Raw genomic sequence first — 18322 nt, forward strand, 5'->3', positions numbered from 1 at the left:
CAAAAAAAAAAAAAAAAAAAAGGTCACTAGTCAAAGAAGACTGCAGAATCAAAGAACATGAAAAGCCTAACCTAAAGAACTCCTGGTTTATCATTCCACAAGTATCTGGTTAATATTTTCACAAATGTTTTTCTCTAAAAATGTACACTAGAGGATCAAACGAAGGTTATTTCAAAGTTTAAATCTCAATTTGGAATCTAAATTTATTCAATCATGAGACAGACACGATTTTATAACAATAACCTTTTCTTCCCATGGCAAAAAACAAATAGCCGAATTACATGAAACATATGTGCATAATAGCAAACAAATAGCATTTCTGAATTGTAAATTGCACAGCTGACAATACCCTACCTGGCAGAAGGTCCCAGTCTATGTTATTCATCTTACAAGGAATAGCGTGATCAAGGTATGAGTTTATTCAAAAGCATATTTAGTAATAAGAAAAAAATAATTAACTATGTTGATATTTACTGTCAAAAATAAAAATATTTTATATTTTCTGTGATATAATTATTTTTTGTGTCTTTATTTTCTATCTTCCTCCCACTTAATTACAGGGATATGTAAGGTCAAGGATTTGTATCTTTTTTTGTTCATCGCTGAATCTCCACTGCCTAGAACACTACCTGCAAAATAGCTTAATGAAGACGTTTGAATAAATTAAACAATGCACCTAAATTAATCAGAGCATATTTATAAGTCAGTGGCAAAAAAAAGCATCTACATAAGAAAATTTTTCATATATTCAAATAGTGTGCTCAGCTAAGAGCCAGATCTTTCATGTTAAAGCTATTAATGGAAACCTTTCTTAAATATTTATTACATTATTCCCTAAATTCAGAGAGCCTTCTGAGTAGCTATGGTCATCATTTTGTGCTGTGCTCACAAGCACTAAAGAAACATACACTGAAGCTGTCTCCATTATACAGTAGTTTTCATTTCACTTCCTTCAACTGCCATCTATTTTGAGTTTTCATTTTTAAGGAAGATAAAGAACTTATAAAGAAGACAATGACCCTGTGAGAAAGTCCACATGACACATCAAATAAAAGATATGAGCTTTCTAATTTTTTACACATCATTTTAAAAACTTTATTTCAGGGTTTGAAGGAGTATATTTAGGATATTTTGGGATGCTGGAAAAGTGTCACTCAATGGACACATATTGTAGACAAATACACAGGATGAAGGCCCACTAAAATACTCCGAGACAACACACTCTAACAAATAATATGCAGTATTCACATAATAGATTTCATTAGTACACTCCCATTGAGTAAACTAATCTTATTCATACAAAAATGTACTTATATATGAATATACATATATTCCATGAATATTTTTGGAGCTAGAGAAATGAGTATAAATATGGTCTATAAGATAATTTCTCCCTTTTAAATGTCATGAAAGAAGAACCAGTGAAAAGCAGAAATAAATCCCTGTGAACTGTGGCATTACATAAGAGGTAGCAAATCCCTTGAACTTTAAGATCAACATAATCTAACTCTCAATCGATTCTGATAGCCATGTTGCCTCAATAGATCTTAATATGTATATTCTCCTTTAAAACAAAAGGATACTAAGGAAAAATGTAGTTAACAATTCTTCATTTCACTTTTTGAGTCAATGTTTTTAGAAACTCAGTGGACCTCAAGGATTACAGTGTATTGGAATACAAGCAAATTGTTTTTCTGCTCTCCGAAAACATTTTACAGCTGGAATCAGCAGAACATCACTCACTCAGCACTATCCCAACTTTATAAGCATGACTCCTTTAAAGATTAACTGTTGCCTCCAGCTAAACTTTGAAAACAAGTAAAGGAAAAAACCAAACCTCCATAATACTGGGACTAATTCTAACATGTTTACGATGTTTGTGAACAAAGTAAAAGAGAACTTGATATTTAAAAACTTCGATTTCCAAATTTAAATAAAGGTAAAAACCACGAAAAGCACACTAAATGAAGATTCTTCCTCTGCTAAATTAAAAAGGCACATGAGACTAAGGAAAATTAGATGGCATCCTCCCAAAACCTTGGTCCTAATGGGGAGTTGACCTGATTCATTTTGAAAAACACATGATTTAACTACTCTCTGTAACACTCTGCCTTATTTTTCTTGGTAAAGACAACTTAAAAGATTTCAGACCTTTTTGGAAAAAAAAACAGATGTCTGCATTTATGCTCAATTGACTTTCAACAAGAGTACCAAAACAAGTAGATGGGGAAAGAATAGTCTTTTCAACAAATGATGATGGGTCAACTGGATATTCACATGCAAAGTAATTACACTGAGCCCTATCTTCACACTGCATGTAAAAATTAACTCAAAATGAATCAAAGACTTAAATGAAAAAGCTAAAAGTGTTAACCTCTTAGAAAAAAATATTGTGGTATATCTTCATACCCTTAGATTAGACAATGCTTTCTCAGAAAGGACATCCAAAATAACAAGTGATAAAGGAAAAATAGATAAATTGGACTTCATCAAAACTAAAACTTTTGTGCCTCAGAGGATACCAGGAAGAAATAGAAAAGACAACTCACAGAATAGGAATTACGCAAAATGTATATCTGATAACTGTATCTAGAATATAAACAGAACTATTACAGCTCAATGAGGAAAAGACAACTCAGTATAAAATTTGACAAAGAATATATAAGATGGTGAACAAGCCATGAAAAGATATTCAACATAATTACCCATCAGGGAGTGCAAATCAAAACTATAATTAGATACCACTTCATGAGATACCTGTAGGATGGCTATAATAAAAAAACAATAACAATTATTATTGAGAATGTAGAGAAATTAGAACCCTCATACACTGCTGGTGGTAATATAAAAACAGTACAATCACACTGCCTGGCAGCTTTTCAAATAGTGTAGAATTACCATATAATCCAGCAATTTGACTCCTAGGTACATAGGCAAGATAAATAAAAATGCATGTTCACACAAATACTTATACCCAAGAGAAATGAAAATATATTTCCCCATAAAAACCTTCATTCAAGAAAGTATAATAGCCCAAAAATGGAAATTAAATATCCATCACTTGGTAGATAAATTGTAGTATAACACATACAATGGAATATTATTCGGCAATAAAAAGAGATGCAGAATAGTATTCCATTGTCTGGATTTGCCACATTGTATTTATTTACCCACTCTCCCATCAAAGGACATCTTGGTGGCTTCTACACTCTGGCAATGTGAGCAAAGCTGCTATAAACACCATGTGTAGGTTTTTTAAGTAGACTCAAGTTTTCAACTCCTTTGAGTACATACCAAGGCGTGCAATTGGTGTATCATCAGAGTATGATTTTGCCTAGTAAGAGTATGACTAGTTTTGTAAAAAACAGCCAAACTGTCCTCCACAATAGCTATACACTCTTCATTCCCACAAGCAATGTATGAGATTTCCTGTTGCTCTATATCTTTGCCAGCATTTGGTGTTGTCAGTGTTCTGGATTTTGGTTTGCCTAATAGGTATGGAGTGGTATCTCATTATAGTTTGAATCTGAATTTCTCTTATGATATAAGATCTGGAACACCTTTTCATGTGCTTATCTGACGTCTGAATATCTTCTTTAGTGAGGGGCCTGTTAAGGTCTTTGACCCATTTTTTAAATGGGTGATTTTCTTCTGGTTGAGTTTTAAGAGTCTTTATATATTTTGGATGATAGTCCTTTATTAGATGTGCCTCTCACAAATATTTTCTCCCAGTCTGTGGCTTGTCTATTCATTCTCGACAATGTCTTTTACAAAGCAGAAGATTTTTCATTTTAATAAAGTCCACCTTATCAATTATTTCTTTCATGAATTGTGCCTTTGGTGTTATAACTAGTCATCACCATACCCAAGGTCATTTAGGTTTACTCCTGTTATCATCTACAAATTTTATACTTTTCTGTATTGCCTTAGGTCTGTGACCAATTTGTGTTAATTTTTTTAAAAGATGTATGGTCTGTATCTAGAGTCGGTTTTTTACATGTGAATGTCTACTTGTTCCAGCACCTTTTGTTGAAGAGAATGTCTTTGTTCCATTGTTCTGCCTTTGTTCTTTTTCAAAGATCTTTTTCGGGCTCTTCTGTTCAATTGATCTATCTGTCTATTCTTTTGCCAATATCACACTGTCGTGATTACTGTAGCTTTACAGTAAATCTTTAAGCCAGGTAGAGACATGAAGGAAACTTGAATGCATATTACTAAATGAAAGAAGCCAATCTGAGAAGGCTACGTACTATATGATTCTAACTATAACATTATAGAAAATGCAAAACTATGGAGATAATTAAAAGATCGGTGGTTGCTGGGGGAATGGAAAGGGCAGAGATGATGAATAGGCACAGAGGATTTTTAGGACAATGAAAACACTCTGTATATTACAATGATGGGTATACATTTATCCAAACCCATAAAACATACACCAAGAGTGAACCCTAACTAAGGCAAACTATGGACACTGGGTGAAAATGATATGTCAGTGCAGGTTCATCAATTATAACAAGTGTACCACTCTAGAGAAAAACGTTGATAGGGGTTGAGGCTACGCATGTGTGGGGATGAAGGTATAGGGGAAATCTCTGTGCCTTCTGCTGAATTTTTGCTGTGAACCTAAAACTACTCTAAAAAATTAAGTCTTTAAAAAAGAGAAAGAAGACCAAAAAAATTAATAGATCCTACAACATGGATGTACTATGATTATGTTTATGTTCGGTGAAAGAAGTCACGACAGATGACATATTATATGAAATCCAGAAAAGACTATTAACATGCTATCTAGGAATTCATATAAGCACAAAAAATATGAAACAACACTTCAGAGATTTGACCAACTGACAGCTGATTAATGACCCTCTTATGGTTTCACGAACTTTAAATTTAAAACTTTTGATTTATTTTTTATTTTTCATTTTTATGAAACATATCATGAAGAGTACTGCCATTATAGGGCTCAAGGGGTGGGACTTATATGCAGAGAAAAAAAAAGTCATACGTCAGTTCATTGCACATATATGTGTTGTGTGTCCATTATGTATTGGGTAGCTGACAAAGTGGTAAAAACGTCATGGTGGCCTAGTCCATTGTACATAGATGGGAAACCAAAAAAAAAGAATACATTTTACTTTTAATTTGAACTGGGCTTGCATCTCACTTTAACCTGCCAATCCTTTCTGATAAATGTTACAGATTTGCTTCTAATTATAAAAAAGAAAAGCTCCTCTTCCCAAAATTAAAAATAATTCTGCATTTTAAAGGTCCTTTAAATTCATTCCTTACATTTCCCATTCATCAGTAACATAAAGGAAGAACACACATACTAACACTAAGAAATAACACTGGGGTTACAAGGAATAAATTTTCCTCCTCAAAGTAAAAACAAGGGCCAACGGAAAGAGTTACTTAATTGTATAATCCTTTGGTGTCTCTAGAGACTTTATATCTACCTTTCAATTTAAGCACAGTGGAAATGACTGCTAATGACATCTATCAGTCTTTGTCTTTTGTTGTCGTAATCATACACGGGTTTTGAATTTCCACATCAGACAGCTGCTCAAGGCCACCTTTTCTATACAGCCAAATACAAAGGTGTCTCCTTTCTCATTGGCTGCATTCCCTTTCTAGTTCTCTATCAGCTCTCTCTACCTGATCCTTCTACCTTTTGGCACAAATTCCCTTGGTGCGTTCTCTGATGCACACAGCTGTCTCTACTAATTTTACAGTCCCGATTCATACATAACTAAGGTACTCACAATTGTATTACACAAGATTTTTTCCAACTATTTTAGAAATTAAATGCTTCCATGATCAAAATAATCTTCTCGTTAAGTGGAGAATTTGTTATTCTATGTGGGCTTTGGTCCGAGTTCTTTAAAAACTAAAAGCCAGTCGATGGAAAAAAACTATGTGGCACAGGCATGTGGGCTACTACAAATGCTTCTCAGTGTGCCCACCAGCTCCCCATCCTCCAATTGCTATATTCTGCATCTTTTCAGTTTTCCATGCTAAACAGGCTTTATAAATACGGGATAACCCAAATTCAGAGAAACACATATAATCTACATGCTATCTTCCACCTGCCAAATGTTTTGCTCTCTATAAAGGAATGGAGAGAGGGGAACGCAGAGATCAGAAAAAAATAAGCTTCTTTCAAGTTACAAAATGACTCTATTTGTTCCTTCATTTTAAATATTAGGTCATGCCAAATTTTGTTCAAAATGTTAGCATAAATCACTTTAGGTGAAGCTGTATTTCAAAGAAGCTAAATTCCTTCATACAAATATTTGCCAAATATGAATTTTACCAACTCGGTGCCACTCACATAAATCTGGTCTCTAAGGTTTTGAAGTTTCAAGTTTTCAAGAGAAATCACTAACTTTTGGTGTTGTTGTTGACGCTTTCTAAACTTTTTAAATGTAAATTATGTATTTAAATACAATATTCATACGGAAGTACCCAAATCAACAAAGTGAACATACGCATATATATAAGCAGCACACAAAACAGAAAACAGAACATTATAGAATCCCCAAAGCCCCTCTCATTCAACTTTCCGTTCCTAATCCCTCAAGGTTATGCACTATCCTGTCTTCTGACAACTATTCGAGACATCTATCTTTAAAAGATATCACTGGGTTTTAATACATAGTTTATTACACTTATTTTCACCATTCGTCCCCAAAAGTAACAGTTATTCCTTTATATTACCCTGTTTTTCAACATTTTAGGTAACATACAGTTCAGATTTCGTGAAATCCATACCAAATAGACTTTATGGCATCCCCGAACCATGAATCATTTTACATACTTGATGCTGAGAGAATAAGTAATAATCCTAATGGATCAGGAATTACTGAAAATTCACTGCTAGGGCCTCAAGCCACTTGGCCAGGATTTACATATAAGCTGCATAGCACTTATAAAGCACCTGATTACTATACGAGAAACACTGTTGGACCTTCCAGGTCTCATCTTCCTATCATGGACAAGTCACAGAATACAAGAGAGGCTAATACTTTAGTAATAGTTGTTTAATAATAGTTGTTCCAACTATTCAGTGGGTGCAGCAATGCAGAAGGAAGCATTTAGAACGTGGCAAAGATGTCCTTAAAGGATATTAACTAAAAAAGAAAGAACAAAGGCATTAAGAAAGAGTAATAACAACTCGGTCTCCCCACTTATTTTTATCATACTTAATTGATATTTCTTGCTTGTTAAAGGCTTGTTAAACAGAAGTTCCTATTCTCAAAAGAGGTAACAATACTACAAATACTGGGGAGATACTCAAAAGCTGATGGCTACAAAGATATAATTTTCAAATAAATTCATACATCAGAAAATTTTTCAATTTACTCTAACATGATACATAAAAGAGAAGATTTATTTACATACAATTTACTTCAACATGATACATAAAAGAGAAGATTCATTTACATATGCATGAATATATGCATACATATATTCATTCCTTTAAATATCCAACACTCAGTATTAAATTCTACCTCAGACCTATATCATTTTCTCTGAAGATCAGTACTGATCTTATGTGAATAATTATCCTCTTCATCTGATAACTTTTGATGGAGATGCACTACGTTTCCAACCATTTTACTAATTAAACACCTTGGAAAAGGACCACTCATGCTTGGAAACCAGTTGTGATAAATGTTTTCATCTTCAGCAAATTAAGTTTTATTATTACAAGAAGCAAAAATAAACATCAGCAATATTTATGTTAGCTAGACCATAATGGATATATTATACCTTTTATGATGAACCTTACTTCTTTAAACCAAATTAAGCTGAACAACTGCTCATGAAGAGATTACTATCAGTAGGAAAGATAGAACAAGTAGGAAGGAAAATCCATACAATAAAATTAAAAAGTTTCTTAACAGAGGCATATATTACATGTTATAAAAGTGTTCCAAAAGTGTGTTGGCTAACAGAAGAGGTCTGTAATCAAACAAACCTGGGAAATATAGAAATGTAATAAATAACTTTAAAGAGATCAAAATGCTAACCACCATTGCCATTCTCCAACAGAAGGCAGCATTTCCTAAGTATACGTGATCAGGGCACCCTGACTTGCACAGCACTTTGAAGGTCTAATGTTGAATGGACAGAGAGAATTGCTACCTTTGGGAACTTAAAAGGGAGAAGCTGTTTTTTGCTAAGGGGATCAGAAAATATTGTAATATAAGAACTAGCATCTCCACTGGGCCTAGAAAGATACACTGGATTGAGACACTGTGGGGAGAGAGGGTGCTAGTAAAAAGGCCATTTCGGGCAGGAAAACAAAGCAACAAAGCACCTCCAAGGAAGAGAGAATAATGAATGGTTCAAAGTAAATGTAGCATAAGCAGCATGAAAACGAGTTGTAGAAATAAAGATTTAGCAAGGACATTGAATTTTGATAAAGGTTTTCGTATGCCAAAACCCTTGGGAGTTCAGTTGGTAGGAAATGTATAAGACGATTACATGTCCCTGTGGCCCAGGACATTTCCAGTTTATAATTGTTGACCAGATTTAAATTGGGCATGGCATTTGCTCAAATCAAAAAACCTCAGTTTAGATGATAAATTACATGATCATTTGATAATACAGAAAACATGATTTTATAAGTTCTTATCATTTAGATATAGATAATAGAATATGTACAGGTTAAATTATATAATGTGTGGGATATGCTTCAAAATATTTGGGGAAGGGTATAAATGAAAAAGATTGCCCACTAGTAGAAAGAGTATTGGGTACCAAAGAGGTCTGTAATCAAATAAATCAAGGATATCTAGAAATGTAATAAATTTAAACAGATTAAAATGTTAATCATTACTGCCATTTTCTAATAGAAGGCAAATTTCCTAAGAATATTAGATCAGACATTCATAGGAGACAAAAGTGTATTTCAATGAAATTAGTAATTTAATAAGTTTATTAAAAATTTTATTTAAAAAACAAGGATAAAGGACCTGAATAGACATTTCTCCAAAGAATACATATAGATGGCCAAGAGACATAGGAAAAGATGTTCAATATCCCTAATCATCAGGGAAATGTAAATCAGAACCAGAATGAGATGTCACCCCACACCTGTCAGAATAGCTATTAACAAATAACAAATAACTCGACAAATAACAAGTGGCGAGGATGTGAAGAAACAGGAACCCTCTTGTACTTTTGGCATGATTGTAAGCTGGTACAGCCACTATGAAAAACAGTATAGATTTTCTTCCAAAAATTAAAAATAGAACTACTATACAACCCAGCAATTCCACTTCTGGGTATTTATCCAACAAAAATGAAAACACTAATTCAAAAAGACATGTGCATCACTATATTCATTGCACCATTATTTACAATAGCCAAGATATGGAAGCAACCTAGGTGTCCATCAATAGATGAATGGATAAAGAAGATGTGGTATACAATGCAATATTAGTTAGTCATAAAAAAGAATAAAATCTTTCCATTTATGACAACATGGATGGACCTAAAGGGTATGATGCTAAGTGAAATAAGTCAGAGAAATACAAATACCATATGATTTCACTTATATACAGAATCATGAAAAAAAAAAACCCCACAAAACAGAAACAGATTCATAGATCTAGAGAACAAACTAATGGTTGCCGGAGGGAAGGAGAAAGGAATGGATGAGTGAAAATGTAAAGGAGAATAAGAGGTACAAACTTCCAGTTATAAAATAAGTCACAGGGATTTAATATACAGCATAGGGAATATAGTCAATAATATCACAATAACTTTGTATGGTGACAGATGGTTACTAGACTTATCATGGCCATCACTTTGTAAGGTATATAAATGTTGAATCATGATGTTGTACATCTGAACTAATATAACATTGTATGTCAAATATACTTAATTAAAAATAAACAAAATAAAAACAATGCTTTAATAGAACAGAGTAGATGCAATTTAAATTTTGGTAGATATCATCAAATTGCCTCCTATAAAGGTTATGTCAGTTTATATTCTCACCAAGAGTATAGGAGGCCACTTGCTCCCTTAAACTACTCAAAGCGCAGTGCACCAAACATTTTGGTCTCTGCCAAATTAAAATTTATATATTATTGTATTTCAATTTTTAATTAAGGAGAATATCTTTCCATATTTAAAAGATATTTATATTTCTTTTTTTGGTATATGACTGGTTAATATCCTTTCCTTATTTTAAGTAGGTTGTTGATTTTTTCCTGTTAATTTTAGAAGCTTTTAAAGTTAATTATGTCTATAATCATCTGTGTTACAATTTTGTCTTTTATACTGACTGTGTTTAAGTTTGTGCCCTGTAGTTACATTTTATTTTTGTGTAGTTGAGGTAATCAATCTTTCTTCTAACCTAACATAAATTATTTCATATTTTCATCTAGTATTTTATTTCATATCCTACATTTACATCTTTGATCTCTTTAGCATTAAAAAATAATAATAAAGTCAGGAGGGAAGGATCTTCAAAAGAGGAAGGAACGGAAGAAGGGAGAAAGGAAGGGAAAAAATAGCTCTACATTCCTGAGCTAATTTTTAAAAGTGAAAGAGGCTACCAAGAAATATAGGCTCTAAGAATGAAATTAAATAAGAGTCGGAAAAGAGACTTTGCAGAAATCAATGCACACATATCTTTGATTAATGATGAACAACAGAAGACTATTGATAAGATGTAAAGGCAAATGCTCAGGAAAACCTAGCAGGTACATCTGACTGAAATGCTCAAACTCTCTTTTGATTCTACCCCCCACCATTTACTCCACATACTTGGAAGAAATGGTTAGATTTACATATGGTTCCTTAGATGGGTTCTATTTCTCTAATTGTTTTAATTATAATAATAAGTAAAACAAATATAATATAATATGTTAGTACATAAGACCTGTATTAGTACATAAGACCTTCATAAGAAAAAAATTAATGCTAAAACAGGCCACGTAATATATAATACAAAGCTTCCCATATTATGTATATACATTTGTGACTGGAGATGTTATTAACAATTATATGCTTACAAAAAAGTTTTAATTTATTTAACATATAACAATAGAAGATCCTGTCTAGTTATCTACATTTAATAACTATTAAAGCATTAATAAATTTCTAATCAGCATAAAATAAGTGACTGATAAATGGGTTGATGTACTCATCCATTCAAGAACTATTTAATGAGAGCCTACATTGTGCTAGCCAATGTCCTAGGTGCTAGAGATACTAACGTAAATTTGGGAATGGTGTACGTTAGCCTTTGTGAGAAAATGAAAATCTCGAAGGACATGATCTCCATTATAATCTTTGTAAATCTATGAGAGAATGATTACAAACTCAAAAAGATAAGTTGTCATATTCTTCTTCATAGTCTACAAAATGATAAGCTATGAATTATTATACACAGCATAACATATAGTATATAATACATGTAATTACATATAAACTACAATATATTAATTATATCAAGAACATGAACACTTACCAGAAAGGAATAATGTCTACTATATAGTGCTTAATCATAGCAGATATTAGGTAAACACCTGATGAGTAAGTGCATAAGTAGTTGTGACATTTCAGGAGATGCAGCAATGTGACTGAGATTCCCTAGTCATGACAAAACTGAAATCTGTTCCAAGAGAACTATGTCTGCAGCACATACATATAAGACTCTCTGGGAAAACAACTATAGCTTCGATGGTGAGTTGCAGAAGTTAAAACATAAAAGAGTGAAAACTATTGTTTTACTAGACTGTACTGGAAAAAGAATTCTAAGTCCAGACTTCCTTCAGACTCAGTTCCTGCTAGAATTTCCATCCTATTAGCCTGCCCTACAAACCTTAGACTTGCCTGCCCCACAATTGCATGAGCTAATCTCTTTAAAAAAAAAATTTCTTTCTCTCACTCCCTTCTGCTCTCCCTCCCCTGTGTGTGTGTGTGTGTGTGTGTGTGTGTGTGTGTGTGTGTGTGTTTATATTCTATGCTTATTTCTGCACTTCTGGGCAGTAGTAGAAGTCGTGGGAGGTGGGGGAAAGAAGGAGGGAGAGAAAGAAACGGACACATTTCACCCAGTTTCAAATCTCTCATGTACAATAATTCAGTTAGCTCCTCAAGTATGTTATGTAATTAATTTAACAACTGCTTTGAAAGTACAACATAGCTACATGAATCTAAATCAATCAAATACTAACAGGGAATGTATAAGAAGAAATTGAGGCAATATGGCACGAGACTTGCTTAGTAACATGAAGAAAACGTGTTATCAGTTGAAAATACATACCATAAAATTATAGTACTAAACAAGACATCCACAGAAACACAGGACTATCCTAACAATTGAATAACCAGAAAATACTGATATTATCATTACAATTAGTTTGCAGGTCCTATCAAGTAAATAGTATAAACTCAAATGCATATGATAGGAAATATCCAAGTTGGTACATACTTGTGACGAAAAATTTTTTTGTGAAAGTACAGCTATCGAAGGCAGCAATTTTCTCCTGTAAGACTACAACGAGGATCCTAAAATTAGAGGGAAAAAACACAAAAGAAAATATAAAGGTGAAGTTCTATAAACTGAATCATAAATAAGTTAAACCATGTAGATTTAAACAAGTATCTACCAATGCAATTTTTAAAATCACACGTTTCTTATAATATCTAGACTAGAAACATCTGCCTCATAAAATGTAAAAATATAACCACAAAATTCTTAATAATAAAGATAGACATGATTAGAGGAAGAATAGTGAAAGGAGAACAAACCACATTTCGAAAATTTTTTTCTTCTAAACAAAATTTTATCTTCACTCATTATAAATCAAATTTATCTTCATTAAGAATGGATGAGTCGATAAACTGCTGGCTATTTACGTAAAGTGTTTTTCCACTGCTGGCTCAAATCATGGAATTAAACATAAAATGAACTTATGTAATTTGTTACTTAAAATGATTGCTGAATTTCCCAACACAAAATTAAAAAAAAGAAAACTCAGACCAATATTCACTGAAAATGAGTTATTTCTGATTGACCCAATACATTAAAATTTAGTCAGACTTATTATAAACTATATTTCACCCAGAGCCCAAGATTTATAAATAATTAGGAAAATTACTTAATTATAAAAAAATTTTTAAACCAAAATTCCTAAAATACATGCCAAATGAAGTTATTTTATAAACTACATTTTAGAGTACTGTTCATTGCAGGACATTATTAAAAATAGCCAAATTTCAAAGTTATTTTTAAAAGCAAAATATTTTAATTGTTGTTCAATATTTAACGTACTCATATCATATTTTTCAAAATTTGGGGTAAGTGAATCTGAGTAACAGATATTAATGATGGCTATGGGGAATGCTGTATTTAACATGAACGTTTTATTAATCCTTAACACAGCCGACAACACAATAAATGATTCTGTTCTGGGACTTAACATAAGAAACTAACCAAACATCAGACCCAGGTTAAAAGGCTTAGGGAATCCATAGTAAGGTGACAACCTCAAATAAGGGAAAAATGCAGAAGACACAAATCAGACATGAAAAGGTTTTCATGTAATCCAGTAGTCCTTCTCCAAAACATAGCAATATACAAAACTATTTCCAGTAGGAAGCTTTAATTTATATTGGTAAGTTCAAAAGACTAATTATGGCACACATCTGATTTGTAAACTCAAATGCAAAATTAACCAGGGAAAAATCTGGTGAATCAGATTTGACATTTTATAGAACAAAATCTAAACAGTATCCTAAAATCCACATTATTGCTTTTCTTCTAACCTTCACCACATCTGAGCTGATTCTATTTCTCACTGGAAAATCAATTCTAAAAAAATTACATAATGTATCCAAATCAAGAGATTTTTTTATTGAAACATATCTTGATATAGTTTTTCTTTTTAAAAAATAAAAGCACAATATGAACCTTTGCTACCATCAAGGAAATATCCTAGAATTTCATTTCTATCTTTCACTAATGACATTTCATATTCATAAATCACTCTGTTTTTACTCCTACTTTCAAGTTTCATAATCATTACTTAGTATGAGCATACTAACTATGAAAAGTAAACCATCTTAATTTTCAAAGTCATTTATATTAAAATATTAAGTACATTCATTATTTCATGGCCAAAATTAAAAAAAAATAAACACTAAACATTTGTTGTAAGAAAGGTCGATCCTAACTGTATTTTGATAAGCATCATCCAGAAACACAGTACTTGGAACAAGTGTAGAGTTGAGAAAAAAACAATTTTGCCCTGCATAACCTTTGTAGAAGTTATTTTAAATAATGTAAGAAATACTTTTTTAGAAATGTAACTTCACTTTTCCTGTTTTCTAATATATTTATGTATTTGTAATACAAATAAATTGTGATTCAAAAATCATATTTGTACTTCTCTCCCTTTTCAAATGTGTTCAAATTTCTTTGTCTAAAAAATACATAATCCACTTTGTGACAATACAAAGAACACTTGAAGAAGACCATTATAGTTTTCCAGGTAAAATATACTATCTACTGGACTCGCCCAATCAATAAATGTTGGCTTTCAATAATTTGATATGTCATTGGATAATTACATTATCCTAGGAAGAATATAAGTGTTTCTCCCATTTCTTGTAATTTTAAGTTTAATCTTATTTGAAGTATAAATATGCATAATAATTAGGTCTTCATTATGAATTGCATTCTATCATTGAACAGCTTTTCTTTGTCCTACGTACTTCATGTTTTCCAAATACTTTTATCATTAATATCAAAACCCATGTGTTCTTTAGTTTGTATCTATCGGGTTTATTTACCCTTCCCTTTACATTCAACCTTTCTGAGTCACTTTTTGAAATATCCCTTTAAAATCTAACTTGAGTCTTTTATTATAAAAATTATTTTATATTGACACAGCGCAAAGTATTTCATTTTTTGTGTTCATGTGCTTGCTTTCTGATGCCATCCATGGAACACATAATTTGCATCCATGACTTTGATCAAGATATTTACCATATTAGGACTTCAGTTTGCTCAAATTTCAAAGTAAAATGTTAAGTAACAGAAGATTCTTAAGGTCCCTTTCTCCATTAATATTTTGTAGTTATATAAATTAATTCTTCATTATAGAACATCAGGTGGACATTCCATCCAGACCTGAAAATTCTCCTAGAGATTTTAACAAAATAGATTTTAATGAAGGGAAATCTATCTAGTCCCTGTGTTAGTTCAATTTTAAAGTCTAAAGGAATGAGGGGGGAAAACCCTCTTTTGCAGTTCAGAAATATGTTTATTTTGATTAATGCTAAAAGGAAACTCACATTTCACATCATAAACCAGTAAACACACAGAAATACATACATCATATATTTTTGAAAGTTATGTGATACGTATAAAATCATTCCTCATAATCTTTGGATGTTTGCTCAGATACTTCCTATTCTTTTCCATTTCATTTTTAAAATGGTTACAAGTCACTAAACTTAATTCACAAATCATTAATGGATTAAGACTGGAAATCTGAAAACATTAAGAAATCTTAAGAGCTAGTCCATTTGGCAGAATTCAGATGTTTTTATAACTTTAAAAAAAAAATCAAAGATAGTCAATGACATTGGCAGAACTCTACATGCCCACATGTTACCTTTTACAAGAAACACGGGAAAAAATGCTTACCGCTTGTTGCAATGGAGATCATAGATAGGTGTTTTAAACTGAATAGACTTGACCATCTCCCCAGTACGAAGTGAGTATAGATCTACACAACAGTAAAGGTGGGCTAGTGCTAAAAAAAAAAAACACAAATACCATTAATTTTTTTCAAAAAAATAGGAAGGCCGGTAAACTCTACATTTTCTTATTAACATAATCTTAAAACCCCTTATTAATATAAGCAAATTGAGTTGAACTATGAAAAGAAATCATAATATATCCTAATCAACTCATTTCAGGAATGCAAAATTAGAGGAAGAAAAAACAATGAAATGTACTCACTAAATTAGTACTACAGAAAAGAAAAATTGTAAGATTATCTCAATTAATGCTGAAAAGCATCTGTTAAAATTAAAAACCTATTCATTAATCTGATAAAAGTTAACAACCTTAAAACTAGCAAACAATAACTAGCAATTACATGTAATGGTAAAATACTGAAAGCTTTCACCCTAAAATCAGGAACTAGGCAAGAATACTCATTATTGCCACTTCTATGCAACGTAGTTTGGAAGGTCCTGTTCAAAAGGTACGAAAAGAAATTACTCCAAGGACGAAATAAAGCTGTCATTATTTGTTGATAACTTAATTGTATAAGTATAAAACCCAATAATAGAAACATGTAAGTAGAAATATATAGAGACAACCCCACAATAAAGACAAACCATTAAAAGTAACATAAATTTATGAATGTCACTAGATATGATAGCACCTGTGTTTTTATAAATTAAGAATAGTTCTAAAGTAAAATTTTAAAACAATATCACATATTGAATATATGAAAATATTGAATACCTTGGAATAGATCCAAGAAAAGATTTCAATATATTTATACAGAAAAGAACAAAACAAGACAGAAACAGAAGTATATACCATAGGCTTACAGATTTTCTAAATTGATGAAGTTCAACTCTAATCAGGAATGAGACCTCCTTCTAACATGTATATGGAGATACATTCCACATAAGATTTATATCATAAAGGTATAGCAATTAGGACTGTTCTTGACACTAAATGTTTTAACTTTTAGTAATTAGGAAAAGAGCAAGCAAAATTTAATAAAAACAGAATTTGTAAATTCTATCAATCATTTAAACAAAAAAGGTTATATATCCCACAAACTCTTCCAGAAGGTAGAAGAAGAGTAGCTTCTCAAATTATTTTATGAGACCACTAACCCCTGAAGACTAAATAAATACTTCACAAGAAACTACAGATACATTTATATCTCTGTGTCTCCTGAATATACATAAAAATTCCTCAATAAAACATAAACTAATCCAATTCAGCACTACAAAACCAGATGCAGTTTATCCCAGAAATGGAAGATTTTTGAATGGAACTTCTTCAGCCTTACGAAGGGCATCTACAAAAAAGAACAAAAACTTCTCCCAAAATAGTATGAACAAGGTAAAACTGCTGTTATCATCCTATTCAACAATGACAAGCTAATTTTAAAATCTTTATGAAAATGTGCAACGTGTGATTGGAGAACTTCATGTGTCTGGGACTTGTTAATAAGCTACAATAATTAACGTAGTCTGAGATATCAACTCACACCTGTTAGAATGTTTATTATCAAAAAATAAAAAATAAATGGTGATAATGTAAAGGAAAAGAAAACACTTGTACACTGCTAGGAATGTAAACTAGTACAGCCATTACAGAAAACATTATGGTGGTTCCCAAAAAATCTGTAATTTGTTATTCATAGTAACAAAAAAAGTAAAATATCAATCACTAAGTGAATGGATAAATATATTGTGATATATTGATGCAACAGAATATTTCTCAGCAATTTAAAACAACAACAGAAATAAACTTCAAAACCATTATGAAGTGAAAAAAAAGGCCAGACATAAAAGTTTACATACTGTATGAGTCCCTGTCAGTGAAAAACTAGAAAAGCAAAACTATAATAGGAAGCATACCAGAGAAGGGGGGAAACTACAGAATGCAAAATGGCATGAGAAATCTTTTGGGGTGATAGAAATGTTGCTGTGTCTTGATTATGTTGGGTACTTCACAACTGTATACAATTGGCAAAACTGGAGGGGGGGCAGGAGTCCTAGTAAAACCTGAACTTCAATCTCCAAAACTGACACAAGGCAAAAATTCTTTTCTTAATGTTCCCAACTAATTAAACTAGTCCTCTGCTGAGAAGCAATGAGTTAATAATGAATGAAATCTAACATTTTGCCAGACCAGCTGGGAAGGAAAAAACAGCTTGTCACCTTCAATTAGCAGCTCATTATAACTACTGGTACACTAGAAACTTGAATTCTGATCATTTCACTGGCATCCATACAATGTCACAACTGAGATTCTTCCTGCAGAAAGCCTTCAATAGAAGTAGACAAAACAAATGCTATCAAGGCTCAGTTTAGAGTTGACAGAACAAGACTGATAGAACTAAAACTTCTATTTATATGTGGAAAGAACCTCTTAGTCAATGCATAATAGAAAAAGTAATTCTTTAAAATAAGAGTTTTGAGAAGGTCACACATTCATAAAGGAGTCACGTTATCTGCCAATAACACAGTTGTGTACACGCCTGACATATCCTTTTGTTCTCTATTTTCTCTTTTTAAAAGCCTTGGCCATTTCTGA

At 31.9% G+C, this 18322-nt stretch overlaps 1 protein-coding gene across 1 annotated transcript in view; it reads right to left on the minus strand.

Moving 5' to 3' along the window:
- The window catches only part of BCAS3 (BCAS3 microtubule associated cell migration factor), a 512946-nt gene that overhangs the window by 391204 nt on the left and 103420 nt on the right, over positions 1-18322 (minus strand). Inside the window, 3 exon segments of the mRNA XM_039885843.1 lie at positions 12455-12531; positions 15677-15771; positions 15773-15785. Of these exon segments, the coding sequence (XP_039741777.1) occupies positions 12455-12531; positions 15677-15771; positions 15773-15785 (185 nt within the window).

The sequence above is a fragment of the Pteropus medius genome, unplaced genomic scaffold, assembly GCF_902729225.1.
Source record: "Pteropus medius unplaced genomic scaffold, Ma_sr-lr_union100, whole genome shotgun sequence".
NCBI classification, from domain to species: Eukaryota; Metazoa; Chordata; class Mammalia; order Chiroptera; family Pteropodidae; genus Pteropus; species Pteropus medius.